The sequence below is a fragment of the Pipistrellus kuhlii genome, unplaced genomic scaffold (assembly GCF_014108245.1).
Source record: "Pipistrellus kuhlii isolate mPipKuh1 unplaced genomic scaffold, mPipKuh1.p scaffold_m20_p_11, whole genome shotgun sequence".
Taxonomy (NCBI): Eukaryota; Metazoa; Chordata; class Mammalia; order Chiroptera; family Vespertilionidae; genus Pipistrellus; species Pipistrellus kuhlii.
The window spans coordinates 33,647,039-33,659,884 of NW_023425416.1; the positions used below are offsets into that span (position 1 = coordinate 33,647,039).

The following is a 12,846-nucleotide window of genomic DNA, read 5'->3' on the forward strand; positions in this document are numbered from 1 at the left end:
CTTTCCTCTCCTCCTACATTTCACCCAGTCCCTAAACCACCTGCTAAGGTTTAAATCAACAATTTTCACCCAATGTGCCACAATAATTTTTAAAACATGCAATACCTGACTATTTAGTCAGCAGCACTGACCTCCTTTTCCCTTAGATTGTCCAATTAAAAAAAAAAAAAAAGACAACAGCCAACACAATGAGAGCCAATAGTGTGAATGAATAAAAATTATACCTACTTTTTTGTCAGATCAGCAAAAAATATATATTTCTTGGTGTGCTGAAGAATTTTAGTAATTAGTTTATGTGTGCCATTAAATGAAAAATGTTGAAAATCTTGATGAAGATGCAAGTTTAAATGATTGTTACAACTTCTACTTTGTTGTTTCAGGTGATAACAAGATTATCAAACAAATCTACAGTCTCACAGGTATGGCTTTTCTCTAAGAGAAAAATATGTATATAAGATCTGTAGGATTCCCACTAAACCTGTTCCCTAATACACTTCTCAACATGAGATGTGGTGATAGACTTTCTTCAGTTTTGTTTGTTATTGTTGAAGAGTAGGTTGTTACCAAAACCTGACAAAAGTAGCAAAGTCCTGAGTTAGTGATCTTAGAGACACTTTGATTGTGTTTGAAATTAGTAGCCAAATGTTTTCTTATGAACATCCCATGGAGGGCACAGTGTGATTACCCATAATGTAAAAATTATGGTTCAGAGGTATTTTGGAAGTGGTCTCACATGGTCTCTTAAGACATTCCTAACTTTTAAGAATCCTCTAATTTCAAAGAAAACTTTCCCAAGAAATAGTGATTTGCCAGATCTATTATCTAATAGAAATAGACTCATAAATATAAAGAACAAACTGATGATGGCTAACCAAGGGGAGAGTGAAAAAGGTAAAGAGACAGAGAAGTACACATTGGCAGTTACAAAACAGTCATGGGGATGCAGAGTACAGCATAGGGAATATAGTTAATAATACTGTAATAACTATGCATGGTGCCAGGTGGGTTCTGGAAATATTAGGGGGATTGCTTCATAGAGTATATGATTGTCTAGCCACTATACTGTACACCTGAAATTAATACAAAATCATATTGAATGTAAACTGTAATTGAAAAAAATTTGAATAATAATCCTTTGACAACAACCCTGTAAACAGTTTTCTTGTTCTGTCCTGTCCTTGAAACAGTACCCAAATTTCACACACTTGCATACACACACAGACACACAGAGGCACACAAATACATCCAATCACAGAACACATCACATTTTTTTCTTTGTTTCATCATCCTCAATGTATGACTTCATTCTTTAAGATGTCCTCATTTTCTAAAATGACCACTGGTGAGCCATTCATTTCATCAATATTTTTCAGTCTAGAAAGTAAAAGAATGTGAAAGAGCAGGATAGAAGCTCCCCTCTTTCTAGACATCTTCCTAAAACTTCTTTATAACCTGTTCATTTACATGCTATCATCCAGAATTTAGCCTCATTGCCAAACCACGCAGCAAGGGCAACTGGAAACAGTGACCTCTGGTCAATGGAAAATTATGTAACAAAGGGATAACAGTACTCTCTGGAGCACCTGCCCTGATATAAATACTGTTTTTATTTTCTTCATGATTATCATCATCACAAGGGCAAGCATTTACTAAACACTTGCAATGCGTATTGCTAAGTGTTTAACTTTCATTGTCCAATATCTAATTTTTCTCTCAAACTATTCCCAATTCACATGCTAGTTTAAACAATTCTATTACTTGACCAAGGTTATAGGTAATAAGTCACAGGGCTTCTAAGGGCTGGAATTCAACCACTGGACTTTATTTCTGCTTTTCCTTTAGTCAAGAAAGGTTCAATGAAGTTTAGTTATTTTTGAGTGTGAAATGACTATCCAAGCAAAATGTCATGAGCTAAATTAGAGGTTCCTTTCACTAGGGAGATAAAAACCTTACTGCCCTCATAAGAGCATTTGTCAGGGAAAGATGAAGGGGAGGGTCAGAAGAGAAGGAAGAGGTCTACCCTGACCAGGAATTGAGCCTGCAACTTTTGGTGTATAAGATAATGCCCCAACCAAGCCACACCAGCCAGGGTTCTACGGTTGAACTTTATGGCAGTGTATGCATAGGTGGATCCAGCTACACAAGGTAAGTGGGAGTTTCTATGGTAGATAAGATACTGAAGAAAGTAACTGGTATTCCTGCAGAGAGACTGCATGTAGCTCTGGGTATCTAAAAATCTAATAAATATGTGCCCTGTCTGCAATGATGGTAGTTGGGAGAATTACCTCTTGATATAAGTAATGTCAGATGCCTTGTTCACAAGAGTCAGTATCTAAGCAACTTTTTCAAGGCATCAAGCCTCTGTGACAAAATGGATGAAATTTAAACTTGTAGAAGAACAAACACGATAGGTTATTAGTCAGACAATTCTAGTATAGCCACTAGAGCCTCCTAGAAACAAAGGAATAAATTGCCAGTGCAAATGTAAACAGAAGTCCAATTAGAGAATGCACTCATTGTTTTTCACTTCTTTGATAAGTTTGCCCTGTTGTGTCTTTAGCTAGGTGAGCTAGTTTTTCTATTCTATAATACTAGTATACAAATGTTCACCTGCAATTCATGTGGAGCTTTTGTTAAAAGCGCAGCATTTTTTAATGTTGTGAAGAACAAAAAAACAAACAAACAAATAAAAGCAATACCATGACTATTCCAATAAATAACTTATGGCTTCACCATCTAATTAAAATAACTATACGTAGTTGGAAGGATGAGTCTAATACCATATCCTCAATAAATTTTGAGCCACTAAGAATAAAATACAAATATATATATATATATATATATATATATATATATATATATATATATATATAGAGAGAGAGAGAGAGAGAGAGAGAGAGAGAGAAATTAACCATTTATTTCACTTAGCACTTAAACTAAATAGGCTATTGCCTTTAAGATTCAAATTCATTCTTTTATTATATCTATTGTTATAAGATAGCAAAACCTATATACATCAATAAACCATCTATTTAGCCAAAACCGGTTTGGCTCAATGGATAGAGTGTTGGCCTACAGACTCAAGGGTCCCTGGTTCGATTCTGGTCAAGAGCATGTACCTTGGTTGTGGGCACATCCCCAGTAGGGGTTGTGCAGGAGGCAGCTGATTGATGTTTCTAACTTTCTATCCCTCTCCCTTCCTCTCTATAAAAAATCAATAAAATATTTTTTTAAAAACTATTTATTAAAATGAAGTAATAATGAGAACTTGTTGAGATTTAAATAGTACTAGTAGGTCTTTTCAGTTTCTCTCATTTTTATTGAAAATTATTGATGGGTAGGTATACTAGTAAGTGATTGTATCTTCAAAAGAAAACAAGGCACAGAAAAGTGAATTGAGCTTTTGGAGCAAGGAAGCCATGTCTGGGGCAGAGGTATAAATATTTACAGTTAACTCTACCCACTGCTACTAGTTAAGCCTTTGCCCTCTCTACCCTGACCCTCCATCATCACCTCAATTGTCCTTTCCCCTTTTCTCCCTTACTTCTTCTTAGCCTATAAGGTTTAATGACCCCAGTCAAGATCCGGGTGGTACTAGGATGAGGCATGGCAAGACTTTCTCCTTCCTTTCCCAAGGCTCTTCAAGGGAGCAGATGGAATGGTTTTCTCCATTTCCTACTAACCAACTCAGAAAAAGGAAAGCAGGAAACAGTAGCTGAGGACACTGCTGATATTCTTCCATCTATGTGATCCAAATAGGAAAGATTTTCATTCTCAAGGATATTTTAATTTTGCTAGCTGATCTCCACATAATGTTCTACTGAAGACCTTGTATATTTAAAATAACAAAGGCCAAGAACTTCCAGTAAAATTAAAAACGTCTTTATTCCGTCTTTATTCGTGGGCTAATCCCAAAAAAGCAGAGAGGTTAGGCTAGGAAAAGTCATAAGTGGAGACACTTTTTTTTCCTAGAACCATTTCTCAGTGGGGGAACTTTTGACACCTGGATAACATATAACAAAATCTTGAAAGTCTTTCATTTTGATGAGAATTAAGTCTCTAAGAGATTGGGCTCTGTTCTGACAGAACCTCCAGTGTAAATGATATACCTCTCAAGAGGTCTTTGCAATTCATACTAATCTATATTATCCACTGATTTAGTCAGAGCCCAAGGGAAATGGCAGCATCAACAGGAGACTGCCATCCATTGTGGAAGATGAGGAAGATGAGGAGGAGGAGGAAGAGGAGACCGCCTCCCTCTCTCCTATCTACACGAGGGGATCCTCCTCAACACGGAACAAGAAGGTGGGAAGCAATAAAAGCTATCTAGGTTTAAGCTTGAAGCAGCTGGCCTCAGGAACAGTGCCATTTCACTCGCCTATCAGAGTCTCCAGTTCAAGTTCCCCAAAAAGCAAACAGGAAGCTGACCCGCCTAATCACAGTAAAAAGAAAGAGAAGAACTTGAAATTGCAGCTTTCAACCTTGAATAGTGCTGCACCCCCAGACCTCAGTCCAAGGTAAGAATACACGTCATCTAATTCTTCCCCAGGTGAAAATGGCTGCCTTTTATTCAGACCAGAACCTGGCTAGTAAATTATTCAGCCTTCTGGGTCTTTCTAGTGCACAAGATCCAAGCCTGGATGTTTCAGCTTTCCTGAGTTTTTTGTGTAATTTTTTCTCTATGTGGAGGTATGTGCAGATATGAGAAAAAATAAGAATTTTGTTAGGTTTTTTTTTTTTTTTTTTTTTTAGAATAAATAGTTTTAATCATATTCTCAAAAGGATTCAATACAATACAATCTGAACTAAAAGTGTGAACCAAATAATTTTACATTTTCTAGTAGACATATTTTTAAAGTAAAAAAAAAAAAGTGGCCAGGACCGGTTTGGCTCAGTGGATAGATCGTCAGCCTGCGGACTGAAAGGTCCTGGGTTCAATTCCGGTCAAGGGCATGTACCTTGGTTGTGGGCACATCCCCAGTAGGGAGTGTACAAGAGGCAGCTGATCAATGATTCTCTCTCATTGATGTTTCTAACTCTCTATCCTCTCTCGTCCTCTCTGTGAAAAATCAATATAATATATTTTTTTAAAAAGAAAAGAAAAAAAAGAAAGTCCTCAAAAAAAATGCTCAATAATCTTATAAAGCTAATGGCTGCCATATTGAATAGCATAGCTCTAGAATATCTAGAATTTAGAAATTTAACACAATATTTTTAAGTCTTTAAGAAACTTTGGAACCCATGAATATAAATTCAAAATTAACCCATTTCCTTTATCTTAAACAGGATTGTTGATGGAATTGAAGATGGAAACAGTAGTGAAGAAAGCCAGACTTTTGACTTTGGCTCTGAACGAATCAGACCAGAACCCAGAATTTCTCCTCCTCTTGGAGGTAAAGATATTTAGCCTTCTCTCAAGGGGAAATATTTCTTTTTAATTTCTAATGTTTGGCATTAGAAGTTAAAAAGAATATTTTCCATGTGATAGGACTGACCAATGCCATGGAATAATTTGACTTGAGTCTGTGTTATCTCCAAGTTATTAAAACACCATTTGTAATTGCTCCTCTGTCCAGGTTAGATGTCCTGACATTTACCAGCCAAGGTAACTGATGTGTTAGAAGACTCAAATTTCTGAGTTTCCTAACACACCATCAGAGGATGACCATGTTTTCCTATTATAAATGTAGACTAATCCACAAAAACACTACCCAGAGGAAATGCTGTGTTAGTTGCGCACTGTAGGAACATTGGTTATATTTAACCAATTTATTTGGTGAGAGGTTATGTACTTGCATTTTGTCAGAAGATAAACAACTTAAGAAGTATGTAAACATTTTAGAAATGATGAAAAACTATATGAAGTGCTAACCTCTAGTGATGGTGAATTAATGTAAGCGGTAGCCCCAAACATAGCTCAGGCTCCTCTCTCTCCCTTTCATTCTTGAGTTCATTGGCCATAAAAATGAATCTAACAACATAAAAGAGGACAGAAAGGACAAATAAATTATAAAGAAGACACCCCTATAGTTAAGCATAATAAAGAAGTATTAAATAGGTATAAACTATCTAAAACAATTACCAGCAAACTACCAGATGCAAGGCCAGCAATCCCCTGTCAACCCTCTCCTCTCCTTCATGCCCAGCTGATATCCCCTCCTGCTAATTAGTAAATCCCTCCATGAACAAAGCCAAGCCTAAGAAGAACTTTTGAATGTACAGTTCTGAGGGTATGTCTTGGTTGGCAGAATACCAATATTCCATCTCAATCAAAAGTTCTTTTTCCCAACACTTATCATCTTCTAGGGAAATGGGAGGGTCCTTGTAAGACTCACTGATTGGGAGGGGGGGTGGGTAATGCAGATGTCAGTCAACAATCCTGATTAATGTATTATTTTGACTTACATGTGCTGATATTACTCTGCTTAGGGCAAGGGGCACAGAAATCATAGTTATAGTCAAATTGGTGCATTTGCCACGAAAGCTGTTTGTGGGGCTCATTTGGAAGTTTTCTTTGTTGGATCACCTGAGTCTGGAGATTCGGCACAGAACCTTACTGTGTCCATCCACCTATTCCCACTAACTTCTTAGCTTCCTCTTCTCCCTTTTTCCATCATCGATCCCTACACTCATTCATTCAAGCAACACATTTTCTTGATTCTATATCCTACATTTCTCTCAGTTGTAGGACTTTCTATCCTTACTGCCTCCACCCTTTTCCTTGCCACATTTATCTCTTGCCTGCATTGCTACCAAAGTCTCTTCTCTTTTCTCATACTTTTCTTTATATAAACATTTTTAAAATATAAATTGATTCCGATTACTCCCTATTTCCCTTAGTATGAAATTCAAAACTATTGCATAATTACTTTTCAAATGTCTCTTTTCCCTGCTAGATTCTGAGCTTCATGAAGGTCAATTATATTTTATTCATTCATTGCTAATCATCTCTAAAGGAGGCCTAGCCTGTGGTATATGATCTCTCATCATTCATTCATTTGCATAGCTTTGCAAATTATCTCTGCAAAGTGAGTCCTTCCTATTCTGCCACTTCTGGTTGTTTTGAATGAAGTGTTCTCCCACAAACAAGTTTTCTACCTGTAATTGACCAAAATTAGAATATTAGAATGATCATAGCATAATATACATATATCCTTTCTACTGCAGCCAGCAATGATTCATCTGTACTTTTGTCCCTGACAGAAATAAATGCATTTGGAAGATTAAGGTAGAGAAAATAGAGATGAGAGAACCAGGAAATTGGAGAAATTATCTTTTAGCACGACATGGGAGGAGACGGAAAACCTGCAGTGGAGATTAGGAATAGAGGTGGGAGGAAAATACTCACATGGGCACAGAAATCAATATTTAGGGGGGAGGAGAGGGAATAAAAAGGAAAAAAAGAACATCCCTTTTCTATGGCTTGGGCAGTGGCTGTAATACTATATATATATTTAGAGAACTGTTAAAGAAGAGAAAATGTGACCTCTTGCAACACAGTGGTGATTATATTCAGGCAAAAGGGAGGATTGCCATGTTCACACTCAGTCACTACCGTCACAGTCACCACCCTGATGTGTGCCTGGTTCCAAAAAGTGTATCGTGTACCATGCAGAGAACTAGACACTTGCCCAATCCCAGGGAGACAGAAACTACAGTGCACAGACATCAGAAATCTCTAAAGGCAGTAACTCAGGCTTCTTTCCCTAATACTATTGACCCAACTCTCAAACGTGATATTTATTCCTAAAGGACTCCTTCTGTGTGTGTGTGTATGTGTGTCACTTTTCAGACCCAGAGATTGGAGCTGCTGTTCTCTTCATCAAGGCAGAGGAGACCAAGCAGCAGATAAAGAAACTCAACAGTGAGGTATGGAGCTCTCACTTCTTTTAATCATGCTGGAATGGTAAGAGGAGATATGTTGTAATATTGTCATTACAACTAGGGGCTTTGCTGTCAGACCACCATGGATAAACTCCCACTAAGACTCATATGAGTTATGTGACCTTTGATAAATCACTTTCCCACTCTCAAGCTCTGATTCCCCATGAGTAGAAGGGGATAATAATTATGTTTATCTTGTAGTGCACTGTGAAATGGAGATGCTCTAGGTAAATCATTCTATATATTTAAAGCCTAATGTGCAAATCAACTGAATGGAGGAACTACCACTCCTTATGATGCGACTGACCACCAGGGGGCAGACACTCAATGCAGGAGCTGCCCACAGGCCCCAGGCCAGCCAAGGCAGGTGCCAGCAGGGGCCCTCCTGATCGCCCCACCCTTTGCCCAGCAGAGGCAAACAACTGGTAGCGGCGGGGGTGGGGCTAGTGAGCAGGTGGCAACAGGCAGCGCTAGGCCCTCCAAGGTGGCTGCTAGGGGGAGCCCCCAATCGCCCCACTGGTTGCCCCACAGATAGGCCCTGATTGCTGGTCAGGCCTAGGGACCCCACCCATGCACGAATTTCATGCACCAGGCCTCTAGTTTAGCATAAAGTAAACACACAATAAGTGATAATTATTATAATTAGCATATTAAATATATTGATATTTGGTTTAATTGGGGCTTTTTCACTTCTTTCGTGTACTTTAGTTTTTAATGGGTTAAAGCAAGATCATTAGTCCCCAGATGAATCAGAAGTTATGAGTCATAGCAATCAAATGTCCTGAAACTCTGTTCCTTTCTCTGACACATATCTGCTGTGTAACTCTGAACAATTTAACTATGTGAATCTTATCACCTATCCTTGTAAAATAAGGTAATTTTTTTAAGCAACCCTATTGAGGTATATTTCACCTAATATAAAATTCGCCCATTTCAAGTGTACAATTCAATGATTTTTAGTATCTTTATTGAGTGGATCAACCTACACCATAAATTAGTTTTAGAATATTTTTATCTTCTCAATAAGATCTCTCATACTCATTTATAATTAATCTTGTTCCTACATCCAGCTCTAGAAATACATTTATCTACTTTCTGGACCTTCTGTATAAATAGAGAAAGTAATTTCTGAATTACTGTCTTAATTTATGCTACCCATTCCCCAATATAATAAAATTTGGAGAAGGGGAAAAAACAGATTTTGAGATAATAATTTGGATGCAAATAGTTTATTTGGGATGTGATTCAGGAAGCAAGATGAAGGAGTAGAGAAGCAAGGCAGAAAAGAAATGAAAGCAAAAATACATGGGTGTGTTAATGAGATAATTAACTCTGTGGGCAACTGGGGTGCAATCCTGCTGAAAAGCACTAAAAGATGGTAAGACAACTCAAAAGTGTACCATCATGAGGCAAGGAAAAGTAGAGTTGAGGGTGGTTCCTAGGGGATTAACCCTCCAGGCCTCACTGCAGAGAACACTGGAAAGACTCCTCAGACAGGAATATGGTGACCTTCAGGGTGGACCTGGGGTAAGGACATGTGGGCAGGCACAGAGAGTATAACAGAATTCCTTGCAAGTTTTTTATTACATGATGAAATTTTAGCAGAAAATGTAACCAGTTGATATTGATGAGATTTGAGAGCAATTAAATTCATATCCATTATAATCATTTTCCAATTATCTGTAATAATGGAAGGCTAGGTAGCTGGTCATCAAGTTCAAAGGTTTTTCTAAAACCTGTATTTCTTCAGCTTAGTGAAAGTTTATGTTTTACTGCCATCTCCCCTTCTGAACCTATATTCTCTGAGATTGTCACTAACAAGAAGTTAGATGACCCAAGGGCAGATTAACAAAATAGGCAAAGAAAAACTAAGTAGTAGGGAGGATGGAGGGGACAATGGGGAGATAAGGACACATATGTAATACCTTAATCAGTAAAGAAATTTAAAAAAAAAATAACTAGAATGAAAATTCTTCAATCACAAGGGCTTGCTCAAACACTGAGTCACCCCCCAAAAAAAAAATCTCTGGCTAAAAACGTACCCCCAAAAGAACACAAAACTAAATCTAAACACCCTGTTGGAAAATTGGTCATTAACCTTCTACCCAACAATTTCTTTTCAGATACTGTTCTTGACTAAAACCACCCATTAATACTATTTGAATTCTTTGCCCTCACATTTGAGATCATTTGATGGTTTAAGAACTGATTGACCCAAATCTTAGCTCAAGTATTGGACTTAGTGATTATTCTTGAGGGGAGGGAGGGAGCGTTTATATCTTCACTCGTTGGAATGTAGGTAATTTCCCCAATTACAGCTGTAAATCTAAGTGCTACATGATTTTCCTTTGATAATGTTAGCCAGTGGTAGGTGTGTTAAAACAGAAAACTACTTGAAAAACAAAGTATTTCCCCAATGTGATTCTGTATTCATGATTGCTTTTCCAGTGAGATGGAATAAATCTTTCTTATCTTGTCATATATTGAAATAAAAAGAGCAAGATAAAATACCAATGATCCAATTTTCCTCCCCTAGAGAATTAGTTTTTCTTTATAGAAATATATCTGATTTCATCATGGCTGAAACTTAAGTTAAAAAAAAATCTTATCCTTTACACATAATTTAATTTATACATAGCCCTGACCCTTTGGGTAGTGCATTAAAACCCACTAAGACAGGCAGAATGAAAAAAACAATGGCCTTCCCTCTGTAAAATTATTCTCTATTAAAACTTCCTACTTGTCTTTTCTTCCTATCTCTTACAAAGTAATGTTTACATAGCAAAAAAAAAGTCCAAGCCTCATTTTTTCCATTTCACCTATTGTCTACTGCACACATATGTGGTCATTTAATTGCTATGCTGTTTATTCTATTCTTTTAGGAGTAAGCAAGAGAAGAAATGACAATAAATGTGGGATGTACTGCATGACAGTAACTGCAGCCAAAAGTCAATCCCCAATATCTGTGAGGCATGCTGAGCATTGTGCACAGCTAAGAGCATTGCAGAAACCCCACTTTGGTATTTGCCAAACAGCTAAGGTGTAACACAATTGTTCACTGACGTGTAGATTTCAAAATCAGCTGGTTAAATGTTGAACAAAAATCAGAAAAGAAACACTATTGGTAATAACCTACTTTTCCAGAACAGTTAAGACAGTTAAAAAGATGTAGGACAGCTGCTAATATTAGAACACTTTTGAAAACATTACCATTATTTTATAGCAGAGGGGGGAAAATAGTGCAATTCTTAAGAGAATTGTTTAAGAATAACAACAAAACATCACTGTGGGGGCCATGGGCTGTGCAGGTCAAATGCTCCATTTCTGAAAGGGTTTGTAGGGAAAGGTTAGTGCTCTCTCACTTCTGAAACCTGGCTGGTCCAGACAGACACTGTGGCAAAGCCTGCTACGGCAGGCACAAGGCATAAAACACACCAGGAGAGGAAGGAGAATAAGCTTTGACACTTAGGTTCTTGTGACTTCAGCAAAGTGTTCATCTTTCCCAAGATTCCTCCTCTCTGAAATGGTAATAAAACCTGTAGTGGAGGATTGTTATGAGAGCTTAATACCAAATTCAGAAAGTGTCTTACCCTTTACAACTCCATATATTGTAAATTAGCTTATGTTTAGCCTGCATTGACTAAATACATTTTCTTTTCTTTTCTTTTTTTTTTTAATGATTTTATTGATTTCAGAGAGGAAGGGAAAGGGAGAGAAAGAGAGAAACATCAATGATAAGAGAGAATCATTGATCGGCTGCCTCCTGCATGCCCCCTACTGGGGACTGAGCTTGCATTCTGGGCATTTGCCCTGACTGAGAATTGAACTGTGGCTTCCTGATTCATAGATCTACACTCAGTTACTGAGCCACACTGGCCTGAGCTATATGCATTTTCTTATGGACTGCATTAATGACAAAACAGCTATTAACATGTTGTTTACCATTAACACAGTGCGGAACCATATGGAAAGGACTGGGCACCTTTCAGATGTTATCTAAATCCTTATCTTCCTTTTTTAGTTTATGCTACTCTGAATCACTGCTTGGTTTTTTCCCCGTTTATATATCAGGAATTTATTCACTTTCTTATTTCAGGTTCCTTCTTGATGGTCTCACAAAATTCTTGATTTTTGCTTTTACAACTGCTTAAAGTTTATTTCAAGTACAAGGAATTGGCTCCAACAATTATGGAGGCTGAGGAGTTGCAAGATCTGCCTTTGGCAAGCTGGAGACTCGGGAGGAACAGTGGTATAGTTCCGGTTCAAATCCAAAAGTCTGAGAACCAGGAGAGCCAGTGGTAGAATTCTAGTCCAAAAGTCAGTAGGCTCCAAACCGAAGAACAGCTGGGGCTTCGGTCTGAGTCCGAAAGCTGGAGACCACCTCCCAGCTTAACAGTCAGTCAGGAGGAATTCTGCCAGCCTTTTCGTTCTACCAGGCCTTCCATTGATTTGGATGAGCCCGCCCGGATTACAGAGGGAACTGCTTTAGTCAGTGTTACTGACTCAGATGTTAACCTCATCCAGAAAAATCCTCATCAGCACACTCAGAATAATGTCCCATCACCCCATGACCCAGTCAAGTTGACAAACTGGCAAATACAATTAATCATCACATCCATCAAATGCCTTCAGTTTGTCAATCCAGTGGCCTGTTACAATGTTCAAACTGCTTTGGTAGAAATAATCCTTTCCAGAATTGACTTAATTTTTTTAAGAAATAGATTCCTCTGTGGCAAAGATGCCATGGTTCTTTTTGTGGGATAAAATAAAACATTTTTTTTTTCAAACTCCAGAATTCTTCCAGAAGGTTATTTCAGTCTTATGCTTTATATCTTCATGTAAGTTATATGTTTGTGTGATAAGAATCAAAATTTGGAAGCGCCCTATTCTATTTTGGCACCCATTACTTTGCTGAAAGTTTCATTAAGTGATCTGAAGCCCTTTGTTTCATATGACACTTGA

At 37.7% G+C, this 12,846-nt stretch overlaps 1 protein-coding gene across 1 annotated transcript in view; it reads left to right on the forward strand.

The window, feature by feature from the left end:
• KCNH8 (potassium voltage-gated channel subfamily H member 8) overlaps positions 1–12,846 on the forward strand; it is a 267,106-nt gene that overhangs the window by 240,605 nt on the left and 13,655 nt on the right. The window contains exons 12-15 of the mRNA XM_036431582.2: positions 381–419; positions 4,162–4,517; positions 5,287–5,393; positions 7,793–7,869. Coding sequence (XP_036287475.1) covers positions 381–419; positions 4,162–4,517; positions 5,287–5,393; positions 7,793–7,869 — 579 coding nt within the window. The remainder of the gene's footprint in view (positions 1–380; positions 420–4,161; positions 4,518–5,286; positions 5,394–7,792; positions 7,870–12,846) is intronic.